At 35.4% G+C, this 16208-nt stretch overlaps 2 protein-coding genes across 6 annotated transcripts in view; one reads left to right on the forward strand and one right to left on the reverse strand.

Annotated features, from left to right (window-relative positions):
• Nucleotides 1–8436, reverse strand: part of LOC119066099 (uncharacterized J domain-containing protein C3E7.11c) — an 85763-nt gene extending 77327 nt beyond the window's left edge. The window contains exons 1-2 of one of the 5 annotated variants that reach the window (XM_037168373.1): nt 7721–8433; nt 577–2023 (exon numbers count right to left, since the gene is read on the reverse strand). In XM_037168373.1, coding sequence (XP_037024268.1) covers nt 658–1938 — 1281 coding nt within the window. In that variant the 5' untranslated portion in view covers nt 1939–2023; nt 7721–8433 and the 3' untranslated portion in view covers nt 577–657. Of the gene's footprint in view, nt 1–576; nt 2024–2472; nt 2794–7720 lie in introns of those variants that run through there. The other 4 variants (XM_037168372.1, XM_037168374.1, XM_037168375.1 and 1 more) reach the window with 4 other exon arrangements.
• A 2661-nt stretch (nt 8437–11097) lies between these two features.
• LOC119085996 lies at nt 11098–13322 on the forward strand. The gene is made up of 2 exons (XM_037196567.1): nt 11098–11156; nt 11284–13322. Exons 1-2 carry the CDS (start codon nt 11154–11156, stop codon nt 13159–13161), a joined length of 1881 nt encoding a protein of 626 aa, XP_037052462.1. The 5' UTR covers nt 11098–11153; the 3' UTR covers nt 13162–13322.
• Nucleotides 13323–16208: the final 2886 nt, after the last annotated feature.

Raw genomic sequence — 16208 nt, forward strand, 5'->3', positions numbered from 1 at the left:
CCGCTTTTCTAGGGTGTGCTCAGCATCAAAATGAATGTATTTGTCATACTTCGACGTCCTTATAATTGTTCACACATTGACAGTGCCTATGTTCGCGAAAATATTTTCACGAATTTTCTCAAATTTTCACTAATTTCTCAAATTTTCGTGAATTTTCGAAAAACGTTTTTTGTGAAAATTTGAGAAAATCGCGAAAATTTGAGAAAATTCGTGAAAATATTTTCGCTAATATTGGCACTGCCCCTATGTTTTATAGTGAACAAGTCCAGGGTGTGTACTGCTGCTGAGCCCACCTAAGCCCCCATGCAGTCACGGCAATGGCTGACAACTTCATAAAACTAAAATTCTGAAACTATGGAAAAACCTGAAAATGGAAAAACATCTCTGAATTGATAGGGAAGGCCGTTGAAACCTGCGTTCGAATTCTGGTAACGTTGATGCTTCCAGTTAAATGATGTTTAGGATATTTTCCATCTTACCTTTTTTTATACTCTATCCTCCTTCATCAATTCCAATCGAAATGCGTCACTGGAAGTTCATCAAGAGCGAAGAATATTAAAGAAAAGAAACGAAACATCGAATATAACGGATTTTCTTTTTATTTACATTATTGTAGCTATAGCTAGACAACAAAATTGAAACGAAAAATAAATTTTTTTATTCTTTTACATTTTTGTAGATTTCACCGATTAAACTCAAACCTTCGGCCCGACGCCTGAGTACAATCTTATCACAATTCGGATCCGATAGGACTTTGTCGCAAACAGAACGTAAAACACTTTCTACTTCTAATTTACTACCTTGCCAAAGAGCAAATATTCCTTTTTTCGTGGCCTCTTCCGTTAGTTTCTCCTTTTCGTCGGCCGTCATCGTACCCCGTTTTTCGCCTTCTTGAATTTGGACAAATGTTGAGTGAACATCGACGGCTGATTTGACCGTTGAAAACGTTTCACTGACGGTATGACCCTTCATTCGAATACGATGAAACAAGCTGGGTATTCCAAGAAATTCTTTTTTCGATAAATACTCATTCGCCTTGAGTGAGTAAACGTAGCCAACGGAATGTAGCAAATGTATGCCGAAACTTTGCACTTTTAAATCTTCAGCCTCTACTGTTATTGCATCAATGAACGCCTTTTCCTCGTCCTTTGCGGTGGACCCAGTGGCCTTCACATAAGGCCCTAATTTGTTTATCAAATTTTCAGACAATTTATCGACACGCGCGTCTCGTTCCTTTCTCCTCTCTTCAATCTCTTGCAACCTTTCCTCCATTGTTCTCTCCTTCTTTTCACCGGTTTCCTTACCCTCCTCACCTACTTCTTCTTTGGAACCGTGTCTTGCCATCATTGATTTGAAATGCTTCCCAATTGCCAGTTCGCCAATTATATCAACGAATCGATCGCCACCGAACTGTTGCTGGAACAGCTCTTCCGGATCGATGAAGCCATCTTCCGGTGCTGAACCACGACCTGGACCAAATTCGTTGTACTTTTTTCGTAGTTGTGGATCGCCGAGAACCTGGTAAGCCTCAGAGATTTTTTTGAATTTCTCTTCAGCCTCTGCACTGTTATTCTTGTCTGGGTGATATTGCATCGCCAGAGCGTAATATCTCTTCTTGATTTCTGCCGCAGATGCGGTAGGAGCTACACCGAAAATGTCATAATATTCGGTTGAAACGGGATTCTCATCCGATCCCATTTTGAATCCAAATTTTTTGGCAGTGCTAGAATTGCCTTGCGATGTCGGGGACGCCGACGATGAACTCGACGGGTCCTTTGCGGTAAAAAGGTTCCGGTTTGCACAATTGTAACATTTAACATTAAGTGGACGGCCAGATTTCGATGGCTCAGCTGGTAACGGAAATTCCAATTCTACTGAACATTTGATACAAGTTATTGTCTTAAACTGGGGTTTTCTGCCCAATATTGAATCGTCCATCGTGCGCAACCGATTCCCTCGTTAGAGGTTTTGAGATCGCAGTAGCAGTAAGTGTATGTGCTTAACCAATGTGGACGCACCTCACCTGAAAATCACGAAAGAACAAAGCATAAGTTTGCAACGCCAACACCGTCAAACCAAAAAAAGGTGAGTGTTGTGAACAGCATTGCGGAAGGCTTTTAAGATGGAAATGAAAGTTAGGAAGAAAACAGCATGAGTTCATGTCATCCAAGGCCTGAACCTAATCACGTATCCATGAACACTATCTCTACCGTACCAGAAATGCTCATTCACTTATAAAGCTCAAGAATAAAACATGTCAAAATTCATACATCTGTTCCAAAGAACGGCGCACACAATAGAAACAAAATTTTGAAGCGTACCACCACTATCGATTTTACGAGGAAATGTATAACGTTTCCCTCTGGCAGAGTATTTAAAAAATATGCACCGAACGAATGTGAAGAAAAATCAATGGTAAACCACAATGAAGGACATAATTACGTCACGTTAAACAGGACACAGAGTAGATACACTTATTTTCTGGGTGTATAATCAGCAATTTTCGCAATCAAATACACATTTCAGCGAATTTAATCATTTCGAGTAAATTGTCATCCAAATAACACTTGATTGTCGATAGGATGATTAGCGTCACTTTACACATTTATTAGCAATGAACGTGAGCAAATATAAATAATTGGAGGAATCTATTTAGTTTATTAGATCTTACCAACAAAAATAAACAAATGTTATACACAAAAATGACGTGCGATACACACGGCTGCAATGCGACTATTACATCAAAACTTTCGAAATGTCAAAAGAAAAAGGCGTTGTACAATGAAATTTATACGAACGAGAAGAGCGAGAGGGTTTACAGTGTGTGTGTATGTAGAGTGATGAATGATATTGTGGCGATGAATTTAAAACTATTCATGGCTTTTGTCTGAAATGTTGAGAGCTTGATTTTTTTTCATTCAGTCACTCAGTGACGAAAAGGAAAAGTTGCGTTGCCTTTGTTGAGAAAAACGTATTATGCAATTCGGTGATAAACGCTTTTTTTAGACAGACGATGTGTATGGTCACACTCCGCCTACGGTACATATAACAAATCATTCATGCTTCGAACCTTTGGTTGCATAAATAACTATTTTTCAACATTTGATTTTGAATTTTATTTAATGTAAATAAACATTAAGCGTCACGGTCGATTCTGAATATTTTTCACAGAAAACGTAAGATTGCAAGTAGCTTTTAAGTACGCTTTTAAGCACTCAGAGAATTTTAATTTATTATTTAAAGGATGAGAGTGAGCTTCTTTTCCTTTTATTCATTCAAGACGAGATTTCAGGTACATATCAGTCACTCTCACTCAAACGTCGCGGATTGAAACCTATGCTATAGTTCTACACCACTTAAGACGAACATTTTTTTGTGAAATTTATTCCTGAAAAAATCGGAAATTCTCGGTTTCCCCTCGGATCGACAAAAAACACACGAAAACATTATTTTTCATTTATTTATCCCTTGTTCTGTAATAGTATTTACATTTAGATAAAACGTTGAAAAGTAGAGTTTTCGTGTGAATTTTGTTGATCTGAGGCGAAGCCGAGGTCAATAAACACTCTAAAACGAGACTTTTCATTTTTATCCCGAGTTGTAATGGATTTTTCATGCCTTGGGCATAAATTTCGGAATTTTTCTCGTAATTTAGTCCCTCAGCATAAAAGTTGTATGCTCATCTGTTGTGGGTGCTTTATTTTAGGTACTTTCGCTTGTCACTCTCACTTCGTTCAGCCCACAACTTGCGAAATTGCCTAAAATATCCACCACAGATACGTAAATAACTATAACATGCTTTTGAAACCTAAACCAATTTTCTTGTTTTCCCTAGGTGTGTAATGAGCCCCTTTCGACCCTGTGGAGAAGAAAATCATGTAAAAGACTATGAACCTGGTACCGCGACTTATAAGCCCTGCTTATATATTCAGCCTTACATTACCTCGTTACAAATTCACAAAAGAAAGATGGGTTTGTGGAAGCTTCAGCTTCAAAAATTCACATTTAATCTCTCCCAATTGATCCGAATTTAAGAACCATGCCATGCAATTGATTGCATTATTGAAGTAATTTTCAATGCTATTCAATTATGCGGAAACAATCGAGGCGACAATGGAGATTTCGGTTTCGTATTTATCCAAATTGCAATTGCTATTTTCTATTCAAACGAATTGTCATTGGCTCGAGATAATTGACTTATAACATTGTTGGGAGTGGAGAGTAAACGTAGATAAATAAAATTCCTAGAACAAAAAAGACATTCAAATTCAAACACAGTGCTTTGATTGTCTTTTTTAATGAAATACTTTTCACGACTCAAAATAGCAGAATTGGATTAATAGTTATTTACATAACAAGAACAAAGGATAAAAAGTTGAAAAGTAAAATCTTTCGTGTGAATTTTGATGATTCGAGGCGACGCGGAGATCAATAAACACACGAAAAAGAGACATTTAATTTTATCCTGTGTTGTACAATGGATTTTACAAGCTGATGGCGTCGAAAGTAGTGCTTGAAACATGACAAGAACGGTTTTCGACGCATGTAAAATTAATTTTGTTGCTCTTTTACTGAATTAATTCGGTCTAGAAGAATGTTGTCAATTTTCTATGTTAATTTCTCCCCGCATTTGTTATAATTGCTTACCAACTACCAACCCTAATATGTCTAAGCTATTGTCCGATCGAAGGGTGTTTGTTAGTTCATTTCGTAGCCCGGCAGTAGAGGGTTTCTCGTGAATGAACGAGGTAAGACTTGTTATATAATACAAAAATCTCTTAAAAATCCCATATCCCCTTGAATAATCACCTATCTACACAGCGTCAGTTAACGTTCAGTCTAATATTATCCAGTTCAATATCGTCCAGTCTAATATCGTTAAACTCAACATCGTCCGATTCAAGATCGTCCACTCTCTGTGCAAGGAATGTGTTCTTAGAAAATGTAGAATGCTATTGGACTGGACCATACGGAAAGGACGTTACATTTTGTTAAAGGAAAATTTTCCTAGGAAACGGAGTGGTCGATATTGAACTGGACTTTTTTCCAATGAAACGGTGGATGATAAGGAAGTGTACGATATTGAACTGGAATTTGAAGTGGATGTTTTTAGACATGTGTGGTCAGGAAGGTTATAGCTTCTTTCATTATTTTTTATTGAATTCGCTCACGGCTTTAGCACAACTTTTATACAAAAAAAGGAAATAGTGCGGTAGCTCGTGTACTGTGACACATTCCCGTCCGACCAGACCGGTAACCAGAGCGCTTTAATACATCGAATAATGAAAGTCAGCATGTATCGACCTGATACAACAAATGATAATCAAATAAAGCTTTGCCGCTGTGTAGCTCCACTCAACACACAAATGACATCAAAGGAAATGTTGTCATAAACGAAAATGCGAATTCTCTTTCCCCATTTATATATGCGATAAAACCCAGACATTTTTTTTTAATTCATGCAGCGCGATTATACGATTCCCATAGTTTTATTCATGCATCGGATCAGTCTGAGCTCAACCCAGCAATCATTCTCCAACCAAACCACAGAAAATAATAATAACGTGTGCACACTGTGTACACACACATGTCGGTTTGGAATGGGGAAGAAAAATAAAACAGAAAAACATGAATGAAACTGGAATATCAAATAAGTTAGTTATTTACATGTGATATTTTTTCGCTTCCTTTTCGAAATTACGATGGAATAAAAACTACATTCTATTTGATATTTACAAGCCATTTGTGTACACACTCTGTGAATAGAAAATGTTCTTTTATTTATTTATTTTTTGTTATCCTGTAAAATGTATCGCATTTGAATTTTAACTTTCGATTGGTTCTTTTTCTCTTGCTTTCCTCTCTTGAAATACTATTTTTCTCGTAAAGGTCGTAAAGAAATTTGAATAAAGAAAAGCGGAGGTAAACATTTATTATATGTTTGTCTGGTTTATCGGTGTATGAGTTGTGACTACCACAGTTTTAGATTAAATGAGCTAAATCAACAACGTTAGCAGAGTGGAAGTCAACGAAATCATAATTATACAAATCTAGTACTTCTGTTTTAAATTTTAAGCCTTGACTGACAGAGAAGCAAATTCATATCAAATCTTCACCCTAGTAAAATATCCATGAAATGTCATTGCTGTGAAGTTGGCTCACAAATAATTTTATGTCAAACAGTACTTGAAATGTTATAGAATTATACTAAAATCTATTACATTTGAGCTCTAGTTTCCAAAGGGTTATTTCCCTTTAGACGTAAGATCCATTGTGGTACATAACACAGGACTAATTCTTGCTTATTCTTGTCGTCGTTATCTCTGACTAACATAAAACGAATCCAAATAAATTAAGTCTGCAAACAAGATTGCAACCGCTAAAATTGTTAGAGCAAATCAGTGGCTGTTAAATTCAATTCTCGCTAATTACATTGTCGGTTTGTTGACCGTTGTAACACAGATGATACCACAGTAAATAACAACTATTGGAAACACCCATTCTTACCGCTGTGCGAATAGAGTTACAGAGTACAGTTGAGTTGTACATTCTAAAAATAAATTACAAGGACTTCAATCCGAGTAATTCTGTTAATTCCATATGAGAACAACGTTGTCATATAATATAAGTATGGATGGTAACGTCAATATGACATAGGATTGAAATTGTTGGGTGCAATGTTACTCCTGTCAATTTCGTTATCCGTCAAAGAAAGTATGGGGTAAAATCACAGTTTTATTTTCGAATTATTGTTTTTATGTGTGTCATTCGCCTGATACATTATTCTAAGGTGTGCTCAATAACGATCTCTAACGAAATGACCATTAACTGTTAATCATATGATATCGACAGCAACGACCAAAATAAGCGATCTTACTTTTTTAAACGTTTGTTAAAAGAAATGAAGTAAAAGATTTTGTATCAAGAACTATGTGATAATTTGAAGAAAAGACGAAGCAGATTCAATGTGTTGTAGGTTGGTTATTTTGGTGTTAAATGGGTTTAATGAGTGAATAATTGTTAATTTTTTAGATAAATATTTCAATTTTTATTAGATTAAAATGCAAAGCTGTAAAAAATGCAAGTAGCAGTTCATACAAGTTACATTTTACATTTATGAATAATTTTGCAGACTCGCTGATGGCAATATTTTCATTTGTTGGCCTGATTACAATACAAACCTCCTTTTATACTCTAAAATGGAATGTCCTTACAAACGTAGATAATATTAATTCTACTTCTCCAAACATGAATTTAAAGAAACATTCAACTCAGAATTTTATTAAAAATAACTTTGAAAAATATTTAATAAAAGCGAGTATACAAGTTGAAGCAGGCAATACATAATTCATCCACTTAGACAAAAAGCACAAAAGACGTATGGTTGACAATTAAGACACTATAGCATTTTCGTTGACAACGTATCGTGTCACACAGGAAAACGTTGAAAGTATCTCAGCATACAGCCAACAACATTTCGGTATAAATAACTTTAGGTTCAGCACTGTTCAGCATTAAAATAATGAAATTGATTACCAAGGGGTATGTTCGGGGTATGTTATTTGCAGCATTTGCAAATTTGAAACATGAAATGTGTGTCTCATCTATATACGTCGTATTTTTCTCGGGATAATAAATGAGCTTGTTTTTTAAGCCAAAATATTATTTGAAAATACACGACAAAGCTATTGTGTGCTTTTTATACATTAATAAAACCTACCCTCTGATATGTGTGTTGATGTATACGATTTCTCTCCTCCTCTGGGGAATAATTTTATTGCTCTTCACTCTTCACCTTTCTTCTTATTTTTTTTATATATATTTTAAGAACGGAAAATATTCAGAAAACCTTCTCCCAATTCTTTTTTATTACTTTTTCGTTATAATACACAACTCAACACAATCGACCACGGAATTATAAAGCACTTTCACGGGAAATTCATACAGAAAATTATACCCAATAAGCTGAACAATAAGCTCTCTATCCTATTGGGCATACAAAATTTTCGTTTATTTTTTTTATTTTTCTTTGGCTCCGAGATTTGACTTCCTTAATGCTTTCTATTTAAGCTTTTTCTACCTAATTTAACATACACGCAATAATGCTTACACGAATTTTCATATCATTTATCCGTTCTTTTTCAACAATTTGATTATATTTACTTCTCTCACTGAATTGTTTGATATCAAAGCGTTTTTTATGCCGAAATATCTTTAATTTTTCAATCAAAAATTCGTTCAAACTTTTTATGTTTCAGTTAAAATTGAACACAACAAGTAACATCAGTTAATGTTCGCTTAACGGTCACAACGCCAATACAATCGCCAATTTAAAATATTCTCTCGGTGTTACTTGAGTTACTATTTTTTTTATATAATTCTTATAGGATGCCACGAGGAGCAAGCTCGAATACCGCTATCGAAGAGAAACTCACGACGACTGACTCTATATCCTTTTATTTTTTTCCTTCATTGTAATACGGTAGTGATATTTTCCATTTCCCGTCATAAATATCCCGGAATATTCGCTTCTTTTCCGCGTTGTTGCCAAACTTACCGGCGAACGGCGCATGGGCGGTATGCAAGTGTGTTTAGCTGCCATCGTATCGGTATTCGAAAATAATACACAAACGACTTGACACCCGTATAGTTGTTTTAGAAATTAAATGCCACACACAATAAATATTTTATTATTAATGGGTTATGGCATTTAATTGTACATTTTGTTTGAATAGACAAATCATAGAAAAAGATGGAAAATATTTAATTTAAAAAACTGTTTTCATTGTCCATTTATTTCGATATGAAAATCTTTTTACATCTACATTCACCTAAATACCACCCATTCCACTCAAATGGATAAACAAACTAACCCTGGGAAAATAATTTCCGTGAATTTAGTGTGTATAGTGCACCATGCTTTTTGTATTATATTCGTCTGGTACGTTTAGAAAAATGTGCTTCAGTATGAATAAATTGATGGTAATGACATTTTCATTTTATAGTATGTAGAAGTTGGGATACGTCTGTTGCGAATAGGATACGATACGCTTTTATTTATGTGTAGAAGATCTAATCAGTTTTGGAATAATTTGAACGTATAGTACCAGCTGTATGCGTATATGATATGATTGACCCAACAAAAAGAACTTAACATCAAAGAGAATATTGAAATAACCATTTTTTTTAAATCATGATAAACAGACCACATCGGTCCCATGTCGGGCCGGAAGTTAGTTTATTTTTCAGGAAGAAACAAATTGAGTTAGGTAAATTATAGTGAAAAAATACAATCGAGATCCTGTGTGCATATTCGTAAACGATAGAAGTAATAGGCATAGTTATTTGCTATCCGAGAGGAAAAAAAGTGAAGTGGTTGTTTGACCACAGTTACACAGTTACCCGATAAAACTCAAATTTTGTCCTTGGGCACATAATTTTTCATATGTGCGTGTGACCTTACATTATTTTCTCGAATGACATTTCTGGTGAGAAAAGTGTAGAAATTTGTGGTGCCTAACCACACGCACTGGCCACGAGTGGTTGAGTTTAGTACCGAATTGGTATTTCATTTCAATTATGATTCGATAGACTTATTCGTGTGCAAATCGGTATAGTGATCGATAGAGCGCTGCATCGAGTACCACTGTCGCCATGGCCTGATGAGAAATGGTATTTTTGAACTGCATATTAATGCAAAACGTCGAAAGGCGTATTTAATTTTCTCACAGATCGAAACAGTGGTCGAAAGGTCTTGCTAAAAATATCTCTCTCGTGGAGAAAATTGAACTTTTCTCAATTGAAATGTCATTTTCTTTATGTTTTCAAAAATGATATGGTGAATTGATTGTTTCGTGGGGAAAAAAAACGGTAGATCATATGCACATATGGAAAAGGCTGTGTTTATCTCAAGCGAGATTGGAAAATCACTATTGTTGGAAATTTTAACAAATTTTCTCGCCTCTGTAGACGAATACCTATTTCACATCGAACCAAAAGTTTCAACGGTGTGGCGTTGATAAATAGTTATTTCCTTTACTAGTGAGGGAAAATGGACTTTCCGTCCCTAGGAAAAAGTCTTTCCCTCCTTCGTAAAGGAAAACGTCATACTACACTCGGGAAATAATTAGATATTTCGTATCACGATGAGTAAAAGTACTTTGGGCTAAAGCATGGACCATACTAAAGTTAAAAAACAAATTTTATTAAAACCAAAACAAAATCCTCCTTTTCAATATTTAATTCTCAAAAGTCTCACGGTTGAAACAGGAAACAAGAAATGAAACACAAAGATCAATGCAAAAATCACGAACAGAGCTTGTGCTCTTCCCTTTCCCATTCACGTTGAGTGATTGCAGAAGAGAACATTGAGCAAGTGGTTGAAAGTCTACGAGAAAATTGACATCAGTAGATGGAAATGAGTCGGGACATTCATGTGAGACTGCTATGAAGACCCCAAAATCGCAGTTTTCAACTACTAACACACAAACCACCAAACTGCAATCGCAGAGAGCAACAGTTCAGCATCGAGTTACTTTCACCCAACTAAACACGGAAATCACAAACAATTCAGGCATTTCAAGCGAGGTAAAGGGTTAAACGTCGGTAAGAAGACGGTGGTACTCACTTCAATCCAATCAGCAGTAGCTCACATTTCGTCTAGGGAAATCAAAATTCCAAATTCGAGCACAGTAAAACAAAACGAACAGATAACACGATTCAAAGACAGCGTCGATCAAGTACGTCACGGGTTACTGTAGACGATGACGAAGCAAAGGGACTGGAGTGCAAATTAAAGGTAGTCGCAAGAGGCAGCAGATCGAAAACACAAAAAGACTCAAATACAAATAAATTTATTGAGAACAACTAAAAGACTAAAAGCGCACCTCCAACTTTTTTATTTCTGACACAGAATCACGTCACTGCAGAGGTACTTGAAGAGTAAATTTTTATCAGTATGTTCATTTCCTGTGGATAACGTTTTTATACAACGCATACAATCTAATCAGGCGTACTTTTGATACGGGAATCATTTCGACGATACGGATTGATAAAAATATCAATCAATAAAAGCATTTGATCACCAACATTTTCCGAATAGACTACTCTTGCATCTGGTGGGAAGAACGTCGTGTATTTTATTTGAATAAATCATGGTAAGAATAATACAAGATTGATTTTGTGAGTTTTATTCAGTCTCAAATTTTGTTATGATTCTCACAACGTAATGTCGCAGCAACTTGCTCATATGCAGACATTAACATTTAATAAATTATTTTCCAGTCTCAAGAACAGCAATCGTCAAATTGGTCAAATGAACTGGGTTACTCAGAAGAAGAATTTCCGGCCAGTATCAAAGAATTGATGACATCATGCGGTTTTGGAACACTTGAGGAGCTATGCCACATTAATGATGACTTGATAAGAGACGTTGAAAATTTTCTCAGCACAAACTTTACATCTACATTATCGCGAGAATATCTCGAAAAATACCGGATTTGTACGTTCAACGGTTCATTCATTTTTTATCCGGCTCATCGGCACAAGCTTTTAACGATTCCAATACGATATCGACAAATGAAAATGGAAAAAACAGGAAATACATCGCCAGCACCGCAAAAGAAGAGGAATGACACTCGAGCTCAGCCAAAGGAAATTAACTCAAAAAAGAAGTTAGTGACGCAAATAAAAAACTACATAAGAGGCTTGAAATTGCCAGACGAAAGCACAACAGTTGCAAGTGTGACTGATTTTCAACCGTCAAATGGCGAATATATATACGAGTGCCGTTTCAAATGTCCGTTTTGTGAAGAGGTCGTACCGGCTAAATGTACAACGAGTTGGATGACACAGGCACTCAAAAAACACTTGGAAACTCATGATAAAGAGAAAGTGATAAAATCTGGAAACAGTTCCAATATTAAACCGAAGCGTCATGGTACAATCCAAAGCAAGTTGATTAGGAGTAAGTTGACTAAGAAATTGGCAACAACTATAAAAACCATTGATGTAAGCATAATAGAATCGAACGTAACTAATTACAAATCGTCTAAACAGCGCGACTATTTATACGAGTGCCGTTTCAAATGTCCGTTTTGTGAAGATATTTCGTCAATTAAATGCGAAACAAACTGGATTACAACCGAAATCAACAAACATTTGAAATTGCATGTTGATGGACAGCAAAGATCAACAACAAAAATGCTGGAAACCATTAACAAACAGTCAAGAGTGATATCAACCAATTCAAAACTAATGCCAGGAACCAGCGCAGAGTGTAGCACCAAAAACTTATCGTTTCCGAACAATATATATTATCCTCCAGAGGAACATCATCATCCAAAACAGTTAACCGTTTTTGCCCACAATGTCAACGGGTTGCGTACCAAACTTAATGATGTTTTCTTAATAGCTTCTTCATGCAATGAATATGACATTTATATATTCACGGAAACTGGTTTAGATCGCAACATTTCAGATGACAAAATATTCCCAAGACAATCATTTCACGTGTATCGCTGTGATCGATCCGCCGAAGCGAGTTCGAAGGAATCAGGAGGGGGTGTTCTAATTGCTGTCAACAAAATGTTTAAATCAAATTTATTGCTGAGAGGTGACAATCACGGTTGCGAGCAATTATATGTCGAAGTAGAGACTAGCAACAAGAAATTGTTGTTAGGCGCACTTTACATACCTCCAAACACGGGAACATATGAGCTTCATACGACGATAGTGAAACAAATTAGTCAACGTTCCGGTGATGGCACAACATTTATTTTATATGGGGATTTCAATCTGCCTCATTTGACTTGGACTCAATCTTCTCCGAATTCATATTTTCCCACCAAATATACAAATAGAGCTGGAACAATAACAACGGAAATTTGTAGTGATTTGGGCCTTAAGCAAATCAACTGCTGTTTAAACAATCATAATCGCATTCGAGACTTGTTGTGGACCAATAAACCAGAAGAATGTATATGCTACGTTTGTAATTACGATTTTCTTACAAATGAATCACACCATAAAGCACTTCGAATTGAAATTGGACTGAATTGTAATTCGTGTGAAAACATGAACATGGAACAAGGAGAACATGTAGAGTGTAAACCAAACCTAACGCATCTACAATCATTTAACGAAATATTCACTAATTTTTGATTTGATAAATATTGTTAGCAATAATGGCGCAACGAGTAAAAATTATTGAATTTTTTATTACAAAATGCTAAGGAGCATACCAAAAATTTTTATTTTGAATTGTAGGGAAAATCGTTGTTTTAAGTTAGTTTTAATTACAGTAAATTATAGTAAATAAAAGGATTGCGTCAATTTTACTTTTACACTTGGAGTATTTTCAAAAAATTCAACAGTCTAGGGACCCGACCCACCCTATAGATGCCTAGTTTATATTTATATATTCTGTACCCTGTAGCCAATATATTTAACGTTCGACCATCCCATCCAGCGTTCTCGGCTTTATGTTGGTGAAACTATCCACCTCGAAATTGGAAAGAAAATTAAATGTTTTGTTGGCTCGTTTATCTATTGATATAAAAAGGCTGAACATGTTGAACCTGCAAAAACTATTTTAGGGAATTAAATCCAAAAATTCCTGAATTCTCAAAGTAAATTTTGTTCGAGAAAAACGCTGTATGAAACTCTGTATTCACACACTTGGCCTGCGGCACATCTAGCACATAAAAAAACATTTCTCAGCCTCTCTTTCTACAAGTAAAAGACCTTACCTAACTTTTATGCTTTCATCTGAGGCTTTTTTAACATAATTTATTTTGTCAATTTCATTTACAATTCTAAGGAGCTACAATAGTTGTCATAAAAGGATCGGTGGTGCTTTGGAATATTAAAATTAGCATCATGGGAACATGAATGCAGCGTCTACTTTCCGTAACGACTTGATCAACCAATGGATAATGTTGTACGTGTATGTACTACATGCATTATAACTCGTAAGTCGAGTTATAAAGTGAAATTGAAAACGATTTAGTAGAAGTCGCCTAGCTTGGTACAGACAATGAATCGTTATCAGCGCTTTACTTTGAGGAGAAATTCATTTTCCTTTTGTGTTCGTCAATTTGTACAGCACGATTGTGGTAATTTCATATCGCGTTGTGTACTTCAAAGGCGATGACAAATAACTTCAAACGTTTGTACGTTAAGAAAGAAGCCTATGGCGACAAATTTCGAAACAATTTCCAACCTGATATAACACTGTAACACTAATTTTCGTATGTCTAACGATAGAAAGCTGATTCGTTGTATTATTTATTCTGGAAGCGTGCGAACTGAACCAAATTCCGAAAATATTAATATTGTTGGAAACTCAATGTGGAAAGTGTCCGTGAGCTCAAATGTAATAAAAATTTATTGCTAATTGCCTGCAATACTAACAAGACAAATGTAACAAGCATACATAAAGTTAGATTAACCTGGTCCATGTTCAGGTACGAGAGGTGTTATCGAAAAAAATTTAGTTAATAAGACATTTTGAAGAAGGCGAAGAAGATTTTGTAGAGGTAATTATAGAATAACCGACGCGACGTTATTTAAGGACACGACTGGAACTTTTAGAAACGGTTAGTCAATATCTGTTCCGACGACGACAAAACTAAGCAATGAGCTCGAGCTTAGGCTTGTGTTACATTATATAGCAAAATGTATCTTACAGGCTTCAACATTCCAAATGTCTCACTGTCATTTTTTTCAAAGAATGTCATTGTGAATTCGCAATGACACAATGCAACGCACTGCTCCTAGCATGAACACTACTTTGACAAACGTCGAATTTGGAGGCATTTGTGATGAGAGCTACCGCTTAAGATTGATTGTATTGTGTGTTTGAACTCACACAACTAAAACAAGTCACCTATCTTCACGAAAGAAACGCAGTGCCTACTGTGACTTCATCAGCCTCCAAATATTTCTTATGTTCATGCTAGGAGCAGTGCGTTGCACAATGAAATTCTCAGAAAAATTTGACAGTGAGACATTTGAAATGTCAAAGACTGTACAACTAGAGAAGTACAAGATTGTGTATGTGACGCGATCCATTAAACAAAGCTTAAAATCGTGATAGAATTTTCGCATTGCAATTAATATGTGGAATGAATGTAATTGATGTCAATTTAATTAGACACTTTGCGCAAATGACGTATAATTAATAAGTCAACTTATAAATTGGAAATTATTTGTCAAATCTTAATACAAAAAGCTCTGGAATAACCAGTGCCGCCTTTTCCATATGGGCCAAATGGGCAAAAGCCCGTGGCGCCCGAAGTGGAGCAGAACAAAATGGCGCCCGAGGTCCCTAAAAAAATTAGCTTTACTAAATTGACGCCTATTTTTCCAATTGCCCTATGACGCCCAAAAGCTAAGAGCGGCACTGAATAATTTCCAACTTATTATACGTCATTTGCGCAAACTGTCTTTTACGTGATTTAAAAAAGATTAAGATTGACTAAATTCCCTAATTGTTCAACCTCTCATTCAAAAACATATTTTCTGTCTTAATTATTGTTTTTAATACCGATGAGCATTTCCACCGGTTTAAATAGTTTTACTAAAATTGAACTGCTACTCATCAAAGTGCTGGTATCGACAATGCTTTCGATTCCATTATATTTTGAAGGATATTCCTTTAAAATGAAAACGTTATGTGTAAAAAGCGGTAGAAATCAATTAAAGTTAATTCTTCGATTTTACTAATCGACACCATCATCAATACGGAATTGATAGGAGTAAATGTTGAATGTTCGTTCAATCTTATCAAAAATTCATGGAGATTTAACCGAACTCTATTTCCGTTAAACAAAACAGTTAATGGTGTAGTCATTAGTTATTAATTTTTTTGCGCATAAAGTCGAAAATCATTGGCATATAACTTAATAATGTTCAAACTTGGAAAATATTATACCTTTCCCGACACCAAACTAACTTAGTTTCCTTTTACACAAAAGTTGAAGTCATAAGTTCAAATTTATTACGTACCAGTTTTCACATGCTTTAAACTTAACTAAATGACACATCGGGGAATGTTAGGAACCTAAATGTGTAAGCTAACGATTTTTATTAGTTTTGAATGCTAAAATTTATTGAGATCCAAATATTAAGTCGAAGACTGACCTCTATTTTATTGTGAGTTTTCGATTGCGTACTGTGTGTATTGGTCATCTAAATTTTGATTACTT

Source organism: Bradysia coprophila, chromosome IV (genome assembly GCF_014529535.1).
Source record: "Bradysia coprophila strain Holo2 chromosome IV, BU_Bcop_v1, whole genome shotgun sequence".
In the NCBI taxonomy this organism is placed as follows: Eukaryota; Metazoa; Arthropoda; class Insecta; order Diptera; family Sciaridae; genus Bradysia; species Bradysia coprophila.